Below are 19,796 nucleotides of genomic sequence, written 5' to 3' on the forward strand. Positions count from 1 at the left end.
CATGCATGTACAACTTCACATAGACTATATATGTGAAACTTAATGCATACACACAACATGCACATTCACCATATGGGCGTCATTCACATATACACAATATGGACAAAAGTATTTGGCCGCCTGACCTTCACACCAACAGGGATTGTAATGGAATTGTTTTCACATGCATGTACTTTAATATGGAGTTTCCCCCCTTTTGCAGCTATAACAGCCTCCACTCTTCTTCCCACAATTTTGGAGCGTTTTGTGGGAATTTGTGCCCATTCATTCTGTAGAGATTTATGAGGTCAGACACTGATTTTGGATGAAAAGACCTGGCTTGCCCTCTCGTTCCAGTTCATCCCTAAGGTGTTCGATTGCGATCAAGGTCAGGGTTCTATGCAAGCCAGTCAAGTTCTTCCACACCAAACTCATCAAACCATGACTTTTAAGTACTTGCTTTGTGCAGTGCGGCACAGTCATGTTGGAATAGAATAGGGCCTTCCCCAAAAGCCTAGCACAAACCCTAAAAATAGCCCCATACCATTATCACTACTTCACCAAACTTCCCCGCTGGCACCGTGCAGTCAGGCAGGTAATGTTCTCCCGACATCCGCCAAACAAGTCAAGTCAAACAAGTGTTGGTGTGCTTTACATCACTCTATCCAAGGCTTGGCATTGGGCTTGGTGATGTTAGGCTTGCATGCAACTGCTTAGCCATGGACCCTTCATCAAGGTCCTGCTGCACAGTTTTTGAGCTTACATTAATGCCAGTGGAAGTTCAGTACTCTTCTATGGAATCAGCAGAGTGTTGGCGACTTTTAACCACCATGCACCATAGCGGTCTAACTTTTATCATTTAGAGTTTGTCTGTCTGTCTCCTGTTTGTTTGAATGTGTTGATGTGTTCAGGAGAATTTTCTGGTCTCTTCATTCAGACTCTCTCAGAGCTGATCAGCTTATTACACAGAGGAGAAACTGATGTCTACAGTGTGTCTCCCCTCCCCGTAGAGTGGTAGTCATGTCCCCGTAGCTCCAAGGTGAACTCTCCCCCTCTCCTCCTGTTATTATTAATAACTGACAGAGCGAGGGGTCACTCTGCTCTGCTCGCCATAGAGCTCCCCGGGGCGAGCCGAGCAGGCCGCAGCTGGGCGAGTGTAAAACAATACTCCCCCCTTTACTCCCCCTCTGCCTCCCCCCGAGGAGAGGCACTGGTTAAAACAAGAATAATGCAAGGGGAAAGAGGGTGGAGAAAGAGGGGAGGCGTGACAAATGAAGATGTCACCATGTGGCTGGGAGCGTACCTGAGGAGGATGGAGAAGGAACTTTCTCTGGTGTCAAACTTGGGATGGCAGCGTTAAATTCGGAAGGAGAAGGAGGAGGAGCAAGAAGAAAGTGCAAGACATGATAATCAGCACACAATGGGAGGAGTCAGGTAAAAGGGAACCATGGAGGTTTATGGTCATTTTAGAGTAAATGTAAGGACTGAAAACGCTTTGTGTTCATGGAAACAGACCGGTTTAAACAGCATCATTGAGGCTAATTTTAACCCTTAGTGTTGCCTGACAGGCTGATTGTAACCCTCAGTGATGTCTGACAGGCTTTAACAGACAATGTTGTCTGACAGGCTGCTTTTAACCCTCAGAGTTGTATTACAGGAGTCACCTCCCGTGTTGTTCGACAGGTTGATTTTAACCCTCAGTGTTGTCTGACAGGCTAATTTTAATGCAGTGTTGTCTGTCTGGCTGATTTAACCCTTAGTATTGTCCAACAGGCTGATATTAGCCCATGGTGTTGTCTGGCAGGCTGATTGTAACCCTCAATTTTGTCGGTCAGCCTAAATTTATCCTTTATGTTTTCTGACAGGCTTTTATGCTCTGTGTTGTCTAACAGGCTCATGTAAACCCTCACTGTTAACTGGCAGGCTAGTTTAAATCCTCAGTGCTGTCTGACAGGCTGATTTCAACTTGGTGTTGTCTGAAAGGCTTAAACCTGTGTTGTCTGACAGGCTTATTTTTACCCTCAATATTGTCTGGCAAGATTTAACACTCAGTGTTTTGTTCAACAGGCTGATTTTAACTTTGTCTGTTTGGCTGATTTTAACTCTTGTGTTGTCTGGAGTTTTATCCATCAATGTTTTCTGACAGGCTGAATTTAACCTTCACTGTTGTCTGACAGACTGATTTTAACCCTCGGTGTGCCAGACTGATTTCAACCCCAGGTGCTGTCTGGCAGGCTTTCATACTCAGTGTTGTCAGACTAATGCTAACCCTTGGTGTTGACTGACAGGCCGCTTTCAATCCTAAGCGCTTTGTGACAGTCTGATTTCAACTTGGTTTTGTCTGACAGGCTGATTTTAACCCTTGGAGTTGTCTGACAGGCTTTAACCCTCAGCGTTGTCTGACAGGCTGATTTTTACCCTCAATGTTCTTTAACCCTCTGTGTTTTGTTCAACAGGCTGATTTTAACTCAGAGATGTCTGTCTAGCTGATTTAAACCCTCAGTGTTGTCTGACAGGCTCAGCAGGTTGGTTAAACTCAGTGTCACTAACACATTAACACAGTGATTCATTCATTCACTAACAATGTAGGATAGAGCACATCCATCATCTGATCATGCTCTGTAGTCTTACATCATGTGACACCGTCCCAGCTGTAATGAATATTGACTGGATCTGTGTTAAACTCATCACAGCACAGCAAGGGTTAAACACCAAAAACTCCACCATCACCACAAAATTTACACCATTTAGATGAATTACTTAGCCTCATGAGAAGAAAAAAACCTTCAAATCCTCAGCCAGATTTTTACAAACAGAGAAGGCAACACAAATCTGTTGGCAAAGCTGGCTACAGAGGAGTGAATGTTTCTCTCAGTTGCCAGCTTCATCCACTTTTACAAACATTGCAAACATGTTGGTGCAATTTAGACATCAGGCAGGAGTTAGTCTGCAGTTTTATTGGTAGTACTCCTCCTCCTACCTTTCTCCTCTCTCTTTTCTCCATCTGATGACCTGCTCTGTCTTTAATAAATGCTCTGTATTGATATCAAAGGCACTGAAATGTTGCGGTGCATCATGGGTAGTGGATACAGGGCCCTCCCCCTCTGTAATAGCCCCTTCCTGCTTCTCTTTGTCTTTTTAATTAAAGCTCAGTTCAGTTTGGAGCAGTTTGACCCCAGTTGGCCCCCCTCCTTCCTTCTCTTTATGGGGGGCTGCAGGTCATTTCCATGCATATATTACACCCACACACACACACACACACACACACACACACACACACAGATTAACCACAGGTTGGTTTGGCTTAATCTGAGAGGAAAAGGAGTTCTTAGAGACAACGTCTGACTGAAGCAGAAAGACTGAGTTTATTTCATCTTTATTTCATCACTAACACCTTTAATTCAGGGTTGGTCCAGGGGCCACAGTTGAGTGGAGAGGAGGGCCACACCTATTATACATTAACTTATTTTAGATCAATTAATTCTCCTTGCACAAGCTCCTGGATCTGTGTCTGTTTATGTGTATCAGAGTCTTTTGTCTCTCTGTGTCTGTAGCTGCTCTCCAATTGGCCGTCTCCTTGTTCAACTGTATGTCTGACACTGATAACAGCTCCTCTCTCAGGCTCTGGCTCTCTGTCTGTTTCTCTTTGTTTAAGGCTCTGTGTTTGGGAATCATCTCATGTAACACAATGCTGATGTGTGCTGATTTTCCCTCTTTAAAGGGATGACGTTTGTTTTCACACCAGTGATCTGATTAAAGAAGTTACATCACAGAACCAACACGCCTTGATAGTCAAATTGAAGGTAAAGCATTATTGATCATCAGGTTTTTGAAAGATGCAGAACTGGATCCTTATAGAGCCAGGTTTCTATCTCCATCCATCAGTAATGTTGATGGTGACAATCACATTGATTATAAATGAAGTTACAAGATAAAGAGCTCTGGTTTTTGAAGGTTGACACCTGAAAGAAGCCGACATCAAAGGCAAGGATGAAATATTCATAGACTTCAAAGAATAACATCATTTTTAAAAACAAGAATGTGATGTTTTATAAACATTGGAGAATGACATCTTTAAAGGCAAGGATGTAATGTTAATAAACATTAAAGGATGAAATCATCAATATAGGCAAGGAGGGAATGTTTTAAAGGACCCAGGATCTTTAAAGGCAAGGATGGAATGTTAATAAACATTAAAGGATGAAATCATCAATGTAGGCAAGGAGGGAATGTTTTAAAGGACCCATGATCTTTAAAGGCAAGGATGGAATATTTTAAAGGTTTTAAAAGATGATGTATAAAATGACTATATCGTGAACATCCGAGTATAAATTGTGTGGAAGTTTGGAGCCGCCAGCATGCTTTTCTCCCTGGAGTTATGCTTCTCCCATTGTCCCTGAACGCATCTCTTACATCAGAGAGCTCACTCCCCCGCCCAACCAGAAAACCCTCCTCCCCACGTGCGTGTTTTTGTATCAGCGGAGGAGAGAGGAGGTAAACATTATGGGTAAACAGAGCAGCGTGGCGAGTTAGCGGCTAGTTAGCAGCGTTCAGAGATGGACTACGACAAACAGCGCTGTAATCTGCCAGGTTCAGCTTTAAAAAGGAAGAGGTCGAAATCACGCAGTAATTGTTAAAATACACCGCAAGATGACTCTAAGATAACAGTGGCAGTAACACAACACGCCGCTAAAGACATGAGCCCAGTGTTGTTGAAAAGCCGGGATTTAAAAATTGCATAAAGACTCTTAACCCAGAATACGTGATTTGCCTGGGCGCGAATATTGTGCTAAAAACTCCCTGCGGTGTCAGTGTTAGTAATGTAATGTCAAGACGGCAGGGCACAGTGTGGGTCCAAATTGTCCACCATGGAGATGGGCTGGTTGTCCAAAGTGATGAATTCAACCACTTTTTCTGTCATCTTTTTTTTGCCTTATCGCTCCCTCAAGGGTACTTGTCTTTCCTCTTAAAGTCCAGAGCGTGTATCTTCGGTGAAGCTGCCTTGCTCCTCTTGTAAAGTCTCCATATTCTGCAGCATGTTTTGATCGGAGATGACGGATCAAATTTGTAGTGTTAAACGGAGCTCTGCTGCTACCACCTCGTGAAGTGGTCCTGTTACAGATGCTGCAAATTGTCGTTGGACTGTTTTCTCTCTCAAGTTTGAAGTTTTTCCACACCGCGGACATTTTTAACACATGAAAGCTAATATTGTTTTACAAGCTTTGTTGTTACTGGCACGTTTACGGCCTGTCGTAAATTATGCTGCATTTATGGCAACTGACGTAAATGATCGGCTGGGCTAATCGGATCAAATTGCTGATCACTGATCAATTAAAAATGCTTAGTATCGGCTCTGATCCGATACATGTGATTGGGATCAGGACATCCCTGGTTTTAGCCATCAGCTGCATGCAGGATTGGTGTTTAAGAAGCTTTAAAAACCTTTATAATTATATCTTTATTTATTAAGATTTTACAAACTTGTTAGTCATTATCAACTTTGTATAACTGATTAGTTGTCCTGATGTTGGAGGCTCTTTATTGCCATGGAGACCATCCATTCTCTCCTCCTATATAATGACTCCTTTATTGAGATGAATGGAGGTACGGGGGGGGGTGTTTACACTCTGCAGCTGTTTGAACCACGGAGGGGGGGTGTCAGCATGTAGATCAGGATGTGAGTGTTCTGATTGGTCGATGTTAGCCTCTCTCTCTCTCTCTGCCGTTTATTTGGACGGGGCGATCAGAGCTGAACCCCTCACTGACTTCTCAATTAGAGAGCGACCTACCGGAACTGACGCACGCTGCTCTGCACGCCAACACACATAAACACGCCGCTCTGCACACCAACACACACATATGTATATACACTTATCACGTACTATAAACACACAATCACAGTTGTACACAAACAATCGTCTACCAAACATGGATCCTGAACCTGATCCAGATTGTGAGTCTGAGGCTGCAGACTGATCTGAGGATGGATCTGGATTTTTAGTCCAACACTCATTTATTTTGAACAATTAAATCAGTGTTTTCATGGTTCATGTTTTCATATGATTATGGCATCATATCCTATCAGACTGTACCAAATAATATCCTACAGTGTCAAGAACAATATGTGTTTTTGTTTATGTCTCCAGGAGAGAATGTTTTAAAGACTTGAAAGGATGACTTCTTCAAGGGCAAGGATGGAATGTGTTATAGGCTTTAAAGGATGACAGACTCTGTAAATCCGAGCTTTGAAGGATCATGGACCTTAAAGGAAGACATCATCTTTAATGGCAAGGATGGAATATTTATAGACATTAAAGGATAAAACCTGTATTTGGTAGACATCAGAGGATAATATCATCAATGAATGCAATGAGGGAATATTTATAGACTTTAAACGATGACATCATCTTTAAAGGCATGAATGGAATGTTTTAGACATTTGAGGATGTCACCATATACATAATATAATGTAATATTTTACAGACTTAAAAGGATGACAATGTCAAATGCAAAGACTGAATGTTAGTCTTTCAAAGGATGCCGTATTTAAAGGCAAGGATGGAATATTTTATAAATGCTGAAGGACGACATCATCTTTAAAAGTAAGATGGAATGTTTTATAGGCTTTAAAGGATGACATTGTCTTTTAAGGCAAGGATGTAATGTTTTATAACGTTTAAAACATGACTCTGCCAATGGCAAAAGTCGAGTGTTTTATAGTTTTTGAAGGATGTCATATTAAAGGGCAAGGATGGAATGTTTTAAAAACATTGAAGGGTGGCATCATTTTTAAATGCCATAGCCAAATACTGGCCATGGCATTTAAAAATGATGACATCATCTTAAAAGGCAAATATAGAAAGTTTTTAGACATTTGAGTTTATCACCATATGTAAGGGCAGGGGTGGAATGTTTTTTTTGTTTGTTTTTTTTTTTAACTTTAAATGATGATGTTTTTTAACATTTAAGGATGACATCGCCTTTAAAGGCAAGGATTGAATATTTATAGCCACTGGAGGATGACATCACCTTTGAAGGCCAGGATGGAATGTTTCATAGATATTGAAGGATGACATCATTTTAAAGGCATGGACAGAATGTGTAGTATTTATCAAAGGATGGCATCATCTGTAAAGGTTGAGGACAGGATGTTGGTGAAGCTTCCAGTTGTAGGCCATTGTTGGCAACCTCTGGAAAAGTGGGTAGAGCTGATAACGAGCTAGGGTTTCGACCACTTTTCCAAAAATTGCCAACAATATATATATATATATATATGTGCCCTAATAATGAGATTGAAATGATAACTTAATTCAAGATCATAAGTTATGAGACTGAACAGACGCACATAAATACACTACTGTGAGCCTGAGAATGATCTATGGGCTGAGAGACTTGTTCTTAATGCAGAGTGTTACTGACATACTAGAGTGTGTTTAACGTTGCATCTGGTAACTCAGCATGGATGTTGATGATATAAACAGGATCAGAGATCTTGGGTCAGATGGGTCAAGGTTCAAACTTTCTCAACTATATTGAACATCACTTCCTGTAAAAAGTTCTTTCTTTATTAAACTTTCAGATTCTTTTCTAAACACTAACACCACCATGGCGTGCTCTCCCTCTCTTTCTCTGTCTCTTGTGTCTGGTCCACATGTGCCGCTCAGAGCTGGTATTATCATCTGAACTTGAATGCCTCCGTTTGGTTGGTTGGACTCGTCAGGTTTGGACCATCCCCTGCAGTTCAGATTAGCTCAATTAGCTGTGAAGAGCTGTGGTGGTGATGGCGGTGGCGGTGTTTGCTGCTGATAATTGCAGAGCCTGGGCCTGGCACGCAGAGCCAGCCCGCAGGTGTCTATCGAGCCGCACATCTGGATCCTACAGGGCTCCAAATCATTCATTACACCGGCTGAAAATGGACCCAAACACAGAGCTGCCAAAATCCACCATGGAGTGGGTTTAATGTGCTCTTTGTTTGGAAAGAGACGGATGGTTCATATTTGAAAGGGACAGAGGATTCAGACAGATTTATTCACCAATGACGAGACGTTAAAGTGTGAGGAAAATTAGAGGAAATATGGACACTCAAACATGATGGAGAATGTCTTTAAGAGAAGAGTTTGACATAAAAAATGAAGTAAAGTTTGCTTGTATATTTTTGGTGTATCCATTGGTCCTCTGCACATCTGTCTGATAATAAAGATATGAAATTAGGCATTATTTTGGGTTCATAAACTGAAACATAAACGATGTTTCCTCTTAAATCCAGCTCCATGCTTCTAGCTTCCATCAGTTAGTCCTCTCTGGCCTCCTCCCATTGCTAGCTGTGCGTTTTTCCCACTATTTCTTTCTTTAGTAGTAATTAGTTCACTCCTCACTCTCGTCCTCAGGCTGACAGTCGGCCTAACTCTCCTCTGAACGCTCCGCTCGTTCTCACGGCAGCCCATAATTCATCATTAGGATATCAGAGTCCAGGTGCAGATGAGAACTGATCGAGCCAGCAGCCGGGCACGTCGGGCCACTCAACGAGGAAAATCTTATCCCAGGGACAATTCCCAGGTCACGGCCGCTCTAATTGAAATAATTTAGCCCCCAGAGTGGTTTAATCAGAGACCATCAGCCAGCGGCGTGTGGACCACCATCTATCTGTCTCAAACTCACTGGCTGCTGAGTTTATCAAAGTGTGGAAGAAAGGAAAAACACGGTTTGATCAGTTTCTTTAACAGAGCAGCGTGTTTTCTACTTTGAACTCTCTGAATACGTCAACTCTGTCCGAAACCCTGAATTCTCCAGGTTATCCTCGCCCGTTTACATTTACATGGTGAAATAGAAAGTCGATTTTTTTCATGAGCCTGGAAATCATTTACGTGTTGAGCAGCATCAGGTTTCTACAACGTTGTAAAACATATTTTGGAAAGATTAATATAAACAGACCCTACTTCGGTCCTATCCCTCACCCTCTGCTGTCACAGTGAGCCATGATCTGTATGAGTGAACGGTCTCCTAGTGTAGTCTCCTAACGTGTTGTATACTTTGATAAACTGATAAGATATTTCCTTGATGGCCACTAAAGTCTCATGGTACGGGTAAACTGTGAATCAGAGTTGGTCAGCCTCAAACCAAAAGGTCAGGAGTAAAATCCCCAGCTCTCACAGCCTGACAATTAAACCCAAATAGCTCCTACTGTTGTATTATACAACAAAAAAATTTGGAATCACAATTATTTTGGTTTGGCCTATATCAGGTAAAAGTCTTGGCTAATATCAGCTGCAAATATTGGTCCATATCAACTGTAAGTGTTGGCCTATATCAGCTGTAAATGCCAACCTATATCAGCTGTAAGTTTTGGACTCTATCAGGTCTTAGTATTGGCCTATATCAGGTCTAAGTAATGGCCTATATCAGGTCTATGGAATGGCCTAAATCAGGTCTAAGTATTGGCTAATATCTGCTGAAAGTACTGGCTTATATCAGCTGTAAATACCAGCCTATATCAGCCTTAATTATTAGCCTTTGGTGACTGTAAGTATCACCCTATATTAGCCTATATCAGCTGGAATAACAGCCTCTGTCAGCTGTAAATATTGGTCTATATTAGCTGTAAATATTGGTCTATATCACCTGTAAATATTGGTCTATGTTAGCTGTAAATATTGGTCTATATCAGCCATAAATACCGGCCTGTATCAACAGTGAAAACCAGCCTATGTCAGCTGTAAATATTGGTCTATATCAGTTCTAAATATTGGTCTATATCAGCTGTAAATATTGGTCTATATTAGCTGTAAATATTGAACTATGTCAGCTGTAAATATTGGTCTATATCAGCTGTAAATATTGGACTATGTCAGCTGTAAATATTGGTCTATATCAGCTGTAAATATTGGACTATGTCAGCTGTAAATATTGGACTATGTCAGCTGTAAATATTGGTTTATATCAGCTGTAAATATTGGTCTATATCAGCTGTAAATATTGGTCTATATCAGCTGTAAATATTGGTCTATATCAGCTGTAAATATTGGACTATGTCAGCTGTAAATTTTGGTCTATATCAGCTGTAAATATTGGACTATGTCAGCTGTAAATATTGGTATATATCAGCTCTAAATATTGGTCTTTATCAGCTGTAAATTTGTTCTATATCAGCTTTAAATATTGGATTATATCAGCTGTAAATATTGGTCTATATCAGCTATAAATTCTGGCCTGTATCAACTGTAAATACCAGCGTATGACAGCTGTAACTATTGGATTGTACCAGTTGTAAATATTGGTCTATATCAACTGTAAATACCAGCCTATGTCAGCTGTAATATTGGTCTATATCAGCTGTAAATACTGGCCTATATCACCTGTAAGTTTTGGGCTCTTTCAGGTGTAATATTGACCTATATCAGGTCTTAGTAATGGCCTATATCAGGTCTAAGTATTAGCCTATATTAGGTCAAAGTAATGGCCTATATCAGGACTAAGTAATGGCCCATATCAGGTCTAAGTAATGACCTTTATGAGGTCTAAGTATTAGCCTATAACAGGTAAAACATTTGGCCAATATCTGCTTAAAGTATAGGCTTATATCAACTGTAAATAATGGCCTATATCAATTGTAAATACCAGCCTTTATTAACAGTAAATACCAGCCTGTATCAGCTGTAAATAATGGCCTATATCAGCTGTAAATACCAGCTTTTATCAACTGTAAATACCAGCCCATATCAGCTTTAAATACCAACTTATCAGCTTTAAAAGCCGGCCTATATCGTCTGTAACTATTGGCCTTTAGTAACTGTAAATATCACCCTATATCAACTTATATCAGCTGTTAATACATCCTGTATGAATACGTTTGTGAAGTTTTATTTAGGAACAACATATCTGTGTCAGCTGAAGTCTGTTTCTTTGTTCTTCCTTAAACTTTGAGTTGTGTTTTTGGACTTCGTTTTTTGTTACTAAATGCATTTTTGAATTTCAGTGTTGATGTCTGTTTCAGCTAAATTTCATTTCATTTCATTTTAAATCATTCTAGTCATGGTAAAGTTCACAATTTTTCACAAAGAATTATTCAGCCTCATTACATTTCATGACCAGAGAGGAGCAGGGAGAAGAAAAAAAAGAATCCATAAATATACTCATATCAAATACCAGCAACAGAAATCCAGTATGGAGCATCCCTACTTTTCTTTGTTCACCATTCTTTAATGCGCTTTATATTATCCTGTCCCAATATTTATTTTAATCACTTTTATTACTTTGGAAGTTGAAGCAGAAGCTACAGAAGTGCTGTAACTATGCTTGTGATCACATCAATGTTTAAAAATGTAAAAAAAAAAAAAAAAGGGAATCTACTATCATGTTGGTTTTTGTTAAATCGTTTGTTTTAATGAAGCTGTTTTTTATAAATATTTTTTACACCCTTTAATACACTTCAACACCAAATTTGTTATAATTAATATGACAGATCCCATTTATTTAATTTCATAAAAAGGAATAAATGTGATTTTTTTTAAATAAAATTAAATTTCCTGTCAGTTTTCGGGTGTTAAGTTGATTGATTAATGTAGATTAATAGTTCTATTATTGAAGGCATTTAACTTGTCCTAGGGGGGTTATAGTGGGACACCAGCCCGTCTCCTTTCATGATGGGGGGGGGGGTGATGATACGTGTGGGTGGGGTCCTATTAACACTGTATACAGCCCCCCTCCTTTGTGTGTTATTACCCCCCCCCCCCCCCAACTGTGCAGAGGGTTTTTTTTTAACTCTGGGGGGGCTGGGTGGTGTGATGGCGGGCTGGTTGTCTGCATGGCGGGTAGACGAGCGGACAGCGTGCTTTACTGAACTCCAACACATTCATCATGTTGACTGATGGCGAGGGGGGGCGCTCCCTGGGTCCCGCTGGTTAATGTAGTGGGTAATTAACTGTCATTGGGCTCGTAATAGGCCCGTGATCAATGGACGGCCAGGAAACACAGTCTAATCCTGCAGCTGATGAATGTACGCCGAGCACGCCATGGCCGGCCGGGAGGGGGGAGGGAAAGAGCAGAACTGCCTCTGGAATATGAAATGAACCAACCCCCACCCCCCCGCTATGTTTTTTAAAATGGACTAATCCAACACTCAGCCAGGTGGATGAACACGGGGACAACGCATTTATCCTGAAAACTTTGGCTTAACATTTAAAGTTTTCTTCACACAAACGAGTAAATTTATTGGTTTTACCCTTTTCATCTAATCATAGAGCTGCATTTTATTTAATGTTTTTAAGACCACTCAGATGTCGGGGGTCCTTGGCATGGCAAGGTTTGGGACCTTAAAGGTCTCTCTTTTCTTCAGATATATTCCTTTTTTTTAAGTATCGTGTTGATGAAGAAGTACTTTGAATCTGCCTCGTCATGATTCTTCTCCACATGTTAAACCTGATCCACTCACTAACAGTGTTTTCTCTTGTTTTCCACATATTCGTGTCTTTCAGGTTGTTTGGTGTCACAGGAAACTGTGCGGCGTGCAGTAAACTCATCCCGGCCTTCGAGATGGTGATGCGAGCCAAAGAGAACGTCTATCACCTCGACTGTTTTGCTTGTCAGCTCTGCAATCAGAGGTGGGTAAGGGCGCCAGCGAACTGGGGGAGGGTTTCCCTCGCTCCTTGCCAGTTCCACCCACCCAAAAGTTGATAACTTTGACCTACTATTGGGCTTAAATGGAGAGGAAAAGGCCCCAACATCCCCAGCTTCCCCAACATTCCATCCTCTGCTTTTGAAGATGATGTCGTCCTTTGAAGTCTATGATCAACTTTAAAAAGATAATGTCATCAAAGGGACTATTATGGATAATCTGAATCTATGTGAATGCTGTTTTAATCACTATTGGCTCCTTATTTAAATTCAAAATACACATCAGATTCATTGACAGTCATTTTAAACGTATACATCATATTTCATATGCACCTATAATGACTTTGTCTGCCTCTGCTGGGCTAAAAGTGATGGGTAAAGATGCTTCTTAAAGTTAAACAGCTGTCCACTGAGACTGAAATCAGACATTTTAAGATCACAGATAGAGAGCCAAGACCATACAACTAGTATTATACAGCTGCTGCCTTGCTACAGTGAGCCTAAAAGGACAGAAGAGAATGCTATCAGAAATGTTAATTGAGGACTCTAATCTGATCCCAGTGTCATCAGTCTCCAGCTGTTTTCTGTGATTGATAATTTCAGTCATTTCTTTGCTTTCATTTTTCTCAGTTTTTTGGTATTTAATGTTTTACTCCTTTTCCTCCTGTTCATCTCTCTGTTTCTGGTTTACTCCTCCTTTTCTTCCTCCCCTTTTATTCCCCCCTTTCTGTGGCTTTATTCCTCTTTATTCTGTGCTTTTCTCTCTCCCTTTTTTTCATTTTTTATCCTCCTCTCTGTCTCGTTTTAATCGCCTCTCCTCTCTTCTCTGGTTTCGTGATAATTGGTCTCTGATGGATGTTAAATCTCGCTCCGTCCGCCTGCAGCGCTCACCAACAGCTCGTCTCGTACCTGATCTCCTGCAGCAGCATGAACGCTGGCGTGCAGGGAGTCAGAGGAGGTGAACTCCTCCCCCGTCCTCCCCCATGTAAACACTGCCCGGTGTTTGTCCGACCTGCACACTGAGCAAGATAAACGGCCCTCAGGAAACAAAGAGAGAGAGAAACAGTCTGATACTAAACCCTGATCTGTACTCGCTGATGTTCAGAGGTCAACTTTAACCTCCAACCCCCCGTACCTGCAGCACCTGCAGCCCCCCCCCTCCTTAAATACCCTCCAGATCTCTGCAGACTGCACTGTCTGATGATTTTTCATCATGTTCAGGAAGTTACTGATGCTATGTATAAGCTTCCTCAAACAGTCCAAAAACATGCTCATTGGGGTTAATTGGTGACTCTAAATTGCCCATTGGTGTAAGTGTGACTATAGCTTATTTGGCCAATGACAGCTGGGATTCTCTCAAGCCTTTGTGACCCAAAACAGGACAAGCACTGTAAATGATAAATGGATTGATTTTAGATAAAACAACATGGCAGTGCAATGTTTTTACAGCTAAGAAAACCTAAGGTGCTTGGAATCAGACATTTTAGTGTGAAAATCCATTGATAAATAACCTTAAGTTGCATGTTGCTTGGCAGCCAAGGTCAAGCTTGATAACATCTTTTTGTCTGAACCTTTCCCCCTCTGGTAATATGCCTGGAGAATGCGGTTTTGTAGGTCCTTGGGACATCCACAGTATGACCAAGGGCTCATGGCAGCCCTACTACCCACCCTGATAGTTCCCTAGGCAAGTGGCTCTCAACCTTGGGGTTGGGACCCCCTTGGGGTCAACAGACACTAAGAGGGGGTCTCCAGTTTCCCTAAAAAATAAACTAAAGATATTTTTCATATTCCACTGTTGCCACTTTTCACCAATTTTGTCCAATTTTAAACAGTTTTTGTCAATTTTTTCCCGCAAATTTTAATACATTTTTGCCATTTAATACTTATTTTGCCATATTAAACCCTTTCCACCACTTTTTTCTAGCTGTTTTTGCCACTTCTAAACCAATTCTTGCCACATAAGCCCAATATTGCCTCTGTTGACCCATTACTGCCACTATTACCCCATTTTACCACTTTTTATGCGGAATTTTCCCCATTTTAACTACATTGCACTACCTGATATGCCCATTTTTGCCAGTCTGACAATTTCTGCCAATATCTGCCTCTTTTTTTCCTTTCTCAATTAGCACTATTTTGCCAGTTTATATTTATTTCTTCCCATTTCACCGGATTTCCACCCAATGTTGCCAATTTAAAGCCTTTTCAGCCACTTTTCAATTCCCTTTTGCCACTATTTATGTCAATTTTTGCAACTGAACCGATTTTTGCTTTTTTTCTGTTATTTTTTGCCATTCTTATCTAAGTTTTGCAACTAACCCATTTCTGCTACTTTTAAGATCCAGTTTCACCACCTTATTAACCTTTTTTTTAAATTTTTAAACCATTTTAATTCCTTTTTTTTTTTTTACAAAATAGATTAACATTTTTAAGAAGGCTATATACTACACTAATGATTTAAAAAAGAGATTTGCTTCACTGATGAGTGGTTATTTTCTCAGGTTACATATAAAACATGGATATCACAGCTTAACTTCACATTAGACCATGATTTTGTTGACCTCCATGGGCTCCCAGTTTGGGTGGGCCCTAGAAAGCTCTCTTATTTATCCCCTATGGACGGCCTTGTCTCCACATGACTATTCTTGAATGTGCATGGCTGTGTTCAACCATCTTCAGGTACAGTGGGGGTCCCCGGTCTCTGGCACCTTTATTTTGGGGGTCACGAGCTGAAAGGACTGAGAACCACTGCCCTAAGCCATGCTTACTTGCCACCATGGACGAAATTTTGATTTCAGAGGTGGGGGGGACACAACTGGTTTGAGTACAGGGGGTATGGTCAATAGACCTCATTTACATAAAATTATACCTAATTTTTGAGTAAAAATAAGCTATAATAAGCTATAATAAGATATAAAAATAAGATTATCATCACTCTAACATTTGTCACAATGATCAATCTCATGACTAACATATCTTTATTCTTTCAACCTTACCTGTGAGCCTCCAGCCTCTCCTCCTCTACCTCTTTCAGTCTCTCCTCCTCTACCTCCTCCTGTATCTCCTCCTCTACCTCCTCCATCTCCTCGAGCCTCTCTTGCTCTACCTCCTCCTGTATCTTCTTCTGGATTTCTATTATCTGTCACCTGACAAAAAAATTTTGATGGATGGCATATGAACAGTGGGACAATTTGGGATGCAACAATCATTGATTTTGATGGTATAGTCTGAAGAAAAAACTCAGTTTCTCAATTATTATGTCTAATTTATTCACAAACAATATGGATGTATAAAATCACATTTATAATCCAAGGTTTTATTTTATTTTTCCCACAAACTTTCATTGTTAGTGTTTTTAAACAGTGGCTGCCTTTTGAAACACAAATAATACATGAAAAAAAAAAATCAAAACGTGTATCTCTTTGGCTTTAAATATACGCTTTTTTAAAATCTCTGTGTTGTTGAGGCTCTACAGTAATAATAATAATAATAATAATAATAATAATAATATTTTATTTGTCAGCTCTTTCAATAAAACTCAAAGACACTTTACAAGAATAAAACAATTACATAATATGAACATATAAATTGCAATACATAAGTTTATCATAAAGTTAAATAATAGAATATTAAAAAAGAAATCAAGTAATACTATTACTACTACTACTACTAATAATAATAATAATAGTAATAGGAGGGGAGAGAGCCTGAGTTTCTGATGGATGAGGGGAAGGAGTTTGTGGTGTAATGTGTTCCTCTGAGTAACTTACACTTTCACTTCTAAAGAAGCCTCTTATATCCAGTTTTCTTTTTTTCGACATCTTGCCACCTGGCTGCGCCTAATTAGCAAACACACATTCACATGCACTCACACACACAGACACACATTCAATGTTAATGTAAACGAAACCTTTGATATCAAAATCCGTCTAGCTTACGTGACCCAGGCAGAACAAATGCCCAACATGTTAACAACTCACAGCAGCAGATGACCGTGGACTCATTGCCAACTAGCTAAACACCGGTGCGCTCATGTGCTATAGTCCAGGCGCTGTTTAAAACCAGATGGAGTGACAGCGGGGACGGCCAATCACACGTTAGCAAGAAACGGCAAAGCCAATCGATGAGCTTGTGGGCCAGTGGGCGGTCTAAAGAGAAACATGCTTCAGCTTGAGCAGCTGTTTTCCGCTTGGTCCTAGTGCTCAACCTGTCTCCATTTAATATAGCGTAATATTGTTTTTGGATGGTAAAAACTGCAGGGGACCAAAACTGCCTTTTTAAAAAGTGCAGGGGACATGTCCCCCCTGTCCCCAAATTACGTCCCTGCTTGCCACATCTATCCCTTTTGTGCCCTCAAGGCATGGACTTAATTTATTAAAAGGGAGTGTTTTCCTATGCCTCTGGTAATGTGCAAGGACATCCAGAGCACTACTGGGGTTGTGTCAGCCCTCCTTCCTGCCCAATGGTGCCCTCTTATGGCTTACTCACCACACCTACGTCTTACCTTACACCTTATAAAGTTATTTTTCCTTCTGTAAGTTAGCAACAAAAAAATAAGCTCCCCGTAAATTCATGTTTGCTTATATAAAGAATTGAGGACAGAATCTTGACTTTACTACAGCTCAATGATGAGATGCTGCTCTGGTGCTAACCCCCCTCTCCTCTGTTTGTTCTCCAGGTTCTGTGTTGGAGATAAATTCTTCCTGAAGAACAACATGATCCTGTGTCAGACCGACTACGAGGAGGGGCTGATGAAGGAGGGCTATGCCCCCCAGGTCCGCTGACCCTGTCCCCCCATGGACCTGTACTGAGAAGGGAGGAGGGTCAGGAGCTCGTAATCAAACTAAAGCTCTAGGGCCTCATCTCCAGACTCTGACACTCCCACATATGTACATAAACTCCCTGTAGGGGGCGCTCTCTGTACAGAATGGCCATAGATGCTCTGAGCGGGAGGGGGCACCCAGAGCGCCATAGCAGGATGAAACGCTGTTGGAACATTTCTCTGTGTGACATACGGACACTCTGAACTTTGACCCCCCTCCCACCTCAAAAAAAAGAAGCTTACCCTCACTTTGAAGTACTGATGGGAACACTGCTCCCCCCAGGACCATCTAGCAGATTTACCAGGACCAGAACCACTCAGAGGATCATCCACCAGAGAAAAACAGAGATTGAATCTGTGAATGTAGAGAGAGGAGAGAGGGTTTGATTGGTTCGCTAAATCAATTAACATGGTGTTAATCGATAAGGGGCATCTCTATAATGAGGAGTCCGTTTATGACAACCTTTACCTTCAGAGTTCATGTCACTAATGCCGTTTACTCTGCTGCAGAGCTAGTTATCTAAGTGAACCAACACAGAGTAGCATTTTCAGAACTCAGATTATTCTGTTTTTCTGTTTTTATTTTTGAAAATTAGATATATTTTTTGTTCCAAATAGTTCCACATTTAGATTCAGTCATTCATAGTACTGGAAGCTTTAGAGGACTGCTAAAAGAAATGAATAATGGAATATATCAGACTTAAGGTCAAAAGACATGCAGAAAATTACTTTTAAAATTGTTTTGCTGTTTTAAAAGGAGAACAATGAATGTGGAGGGCCCTCATGCCTGTGCTCACTTTGGGCTCCGAAATTTCTTAGTCAGCCACTGGTAAAAAAGTCTATGTGCTTTTATTTTGAAGGATTTCATACTAAATTTGCAATACGGGTCACAATAATCACAATGAGATTTTTTAAAATCATACAGCTCTACTTTTAACAGGAAACACCAATGAGAAGCTCTGAGTGGGGGATGTGGACATCGCCGACACATTACCAGCTGTTAATGGTCATGAGCTCTGATTTAATCTGAACCAATCAGCAGCAGAGACCTCCTCCTAACTCTTCATTTTTCCTCTGGTCCCACTGCATCATGGGTTAAGGCTGGAGGTTTCTGTTGCCCTGGTTTACGGGGAATGTGGAGGGGTTGTAAAGTTTTGTAAACTATTTATTTGATAATTATTCTCTCATGTTGTCCTGATTTCTGTTTGACTCGCTGATACTTGAATCCAATCAATGACTGATCGATTGATCAATCACTGTTTGGTTTGTGATGAAGACGTCTGCTGTGATTTTAAACAGCTTCACCATCACATTTATGCACTCTGCAGCACAGCGGACATATTTAAAATCACGCCCTCTAAAGCTGTGTTTCCACCAAAATAACCGAGGAACTTTCTTATCCTGGTTGTTAAAAGGTTCATGGGGCTCAAAGGCAGATTGTTGAGATTTTTAAGATTTTATTGTTTAATACCACATGTTATGAAATATACAATTTGTCATTTTAATGACTGATAATATCAAAATTTACTCCCCAGACTTTATTTAAAGATTTTTTTACTTCTAGTTGAAACACTCCAAGATCCTCCTGATGTCCCAGAGGAAAGTTCCTGCAGAAACACATCTTTAGGACCTGTTGCAGAGCTGCAGAATCACATTAAACCAGAACTCTTTCAGTATTCTAAATCTACGATAACTGATGACGACTGGCAAACACGCTGTAACAGACTCATTTCCATTTCCATCGGACAGCAAACTCCTAAATAAAATGAGTCCTAGGATAAATGCAGCAACAGAAATGTGCTGCAAATGGGAAAAGGTGCAGCTTTAAACAAAAAACATATTTATGTTTCTGAAAACAGGCTGCAAATTATGAAAAAAGAGAAAAGAAAAGAGCAACAGAAAAACGCTGCATATCCAGTCAGTCTTTCCGGCCTGGAGGGGGCGTTTCTGACTTTACATGTCTGGATTTGTAAATTCAACCATCCCCCTTGTAATTGCAGCGTGTTTGCTCTCATCTGTCACAGATAAATTTTTCAGAAACTTCCTGTGCTGGAGAAAAAGATGAAAACTGTCTTTGATTTGTAAAATATGGCCTGTACATATCAGAAGTCCTCCTTTCTGCCTGCTCTGTACAATGATTTCTTTCTACGTGTCATCAGCATGAGATGTTTATTTTTAGGACAACACCTGTAAATACTGTAATTGGAATAATTTTAAGCACAAATGTAATACAGTTTTATTGTGTTACCAATGACTCCAGACTCTTTATTTACAATCTTTTTCTTCCTGCAGAAATTTTGACCCTGTTTATACCTCACATTTACATATTTACAGTCATTCAGATACTAAGTAATGCTTTATGTGGGCACCTCAGTGAAAATGGTTT

At 40.5% G+C, this 19,796-nt stretch overlaps 1 protein-coding gene across 2 annotated transcripts in view; it reads left to right on the forward strand.

The window, feature by feature from the left end:
* lmo3 (LIM domain only 3) overlaps positions 1 to 17,803 on the forward strand; it is a 43,554-nt gene extending 25,751 nt beyond the window's left edge. For both annotated transcript variants that reach the window (XM_041780973.1, XM_041780972.1), the window contains exons 3-4: positions 12,450 to 12,575; positions 17,267 to 17,803. In XM_041780973.1, the coding sequence (XP_041636907.1) occupies positions 12,450 to 12,575; positions 17,267 to 17,372 (232 nt within the window). In that variant the 3' untranslated portion in view covers positions 17,373 to 17,803. The remainder of the gene's footprint in view (positions 1 to 12,449; positions 12,576 to 17,266) is intronic.
* The last annotated feature ends 1,993 nt before the right edge of the window (positions 17,804 to 19,796 follow it).

The sequence above is a fragment of the Cheilinus undulatus genome, linkage group 23 (genome assembly GCF_018320785.1).
Source record: "Cheilinus undulatus linkage group 23, ASM1832078v1, whole genome shotgun sequence".
In the NCBI taxonomy this organism is placed as follows: domain Eukaryota; kingdom Metazoa; phylum Chordata; class Actinopteri; order Labriformes; family Labridae; genus Cheilinus; species Cheilinus undulatus.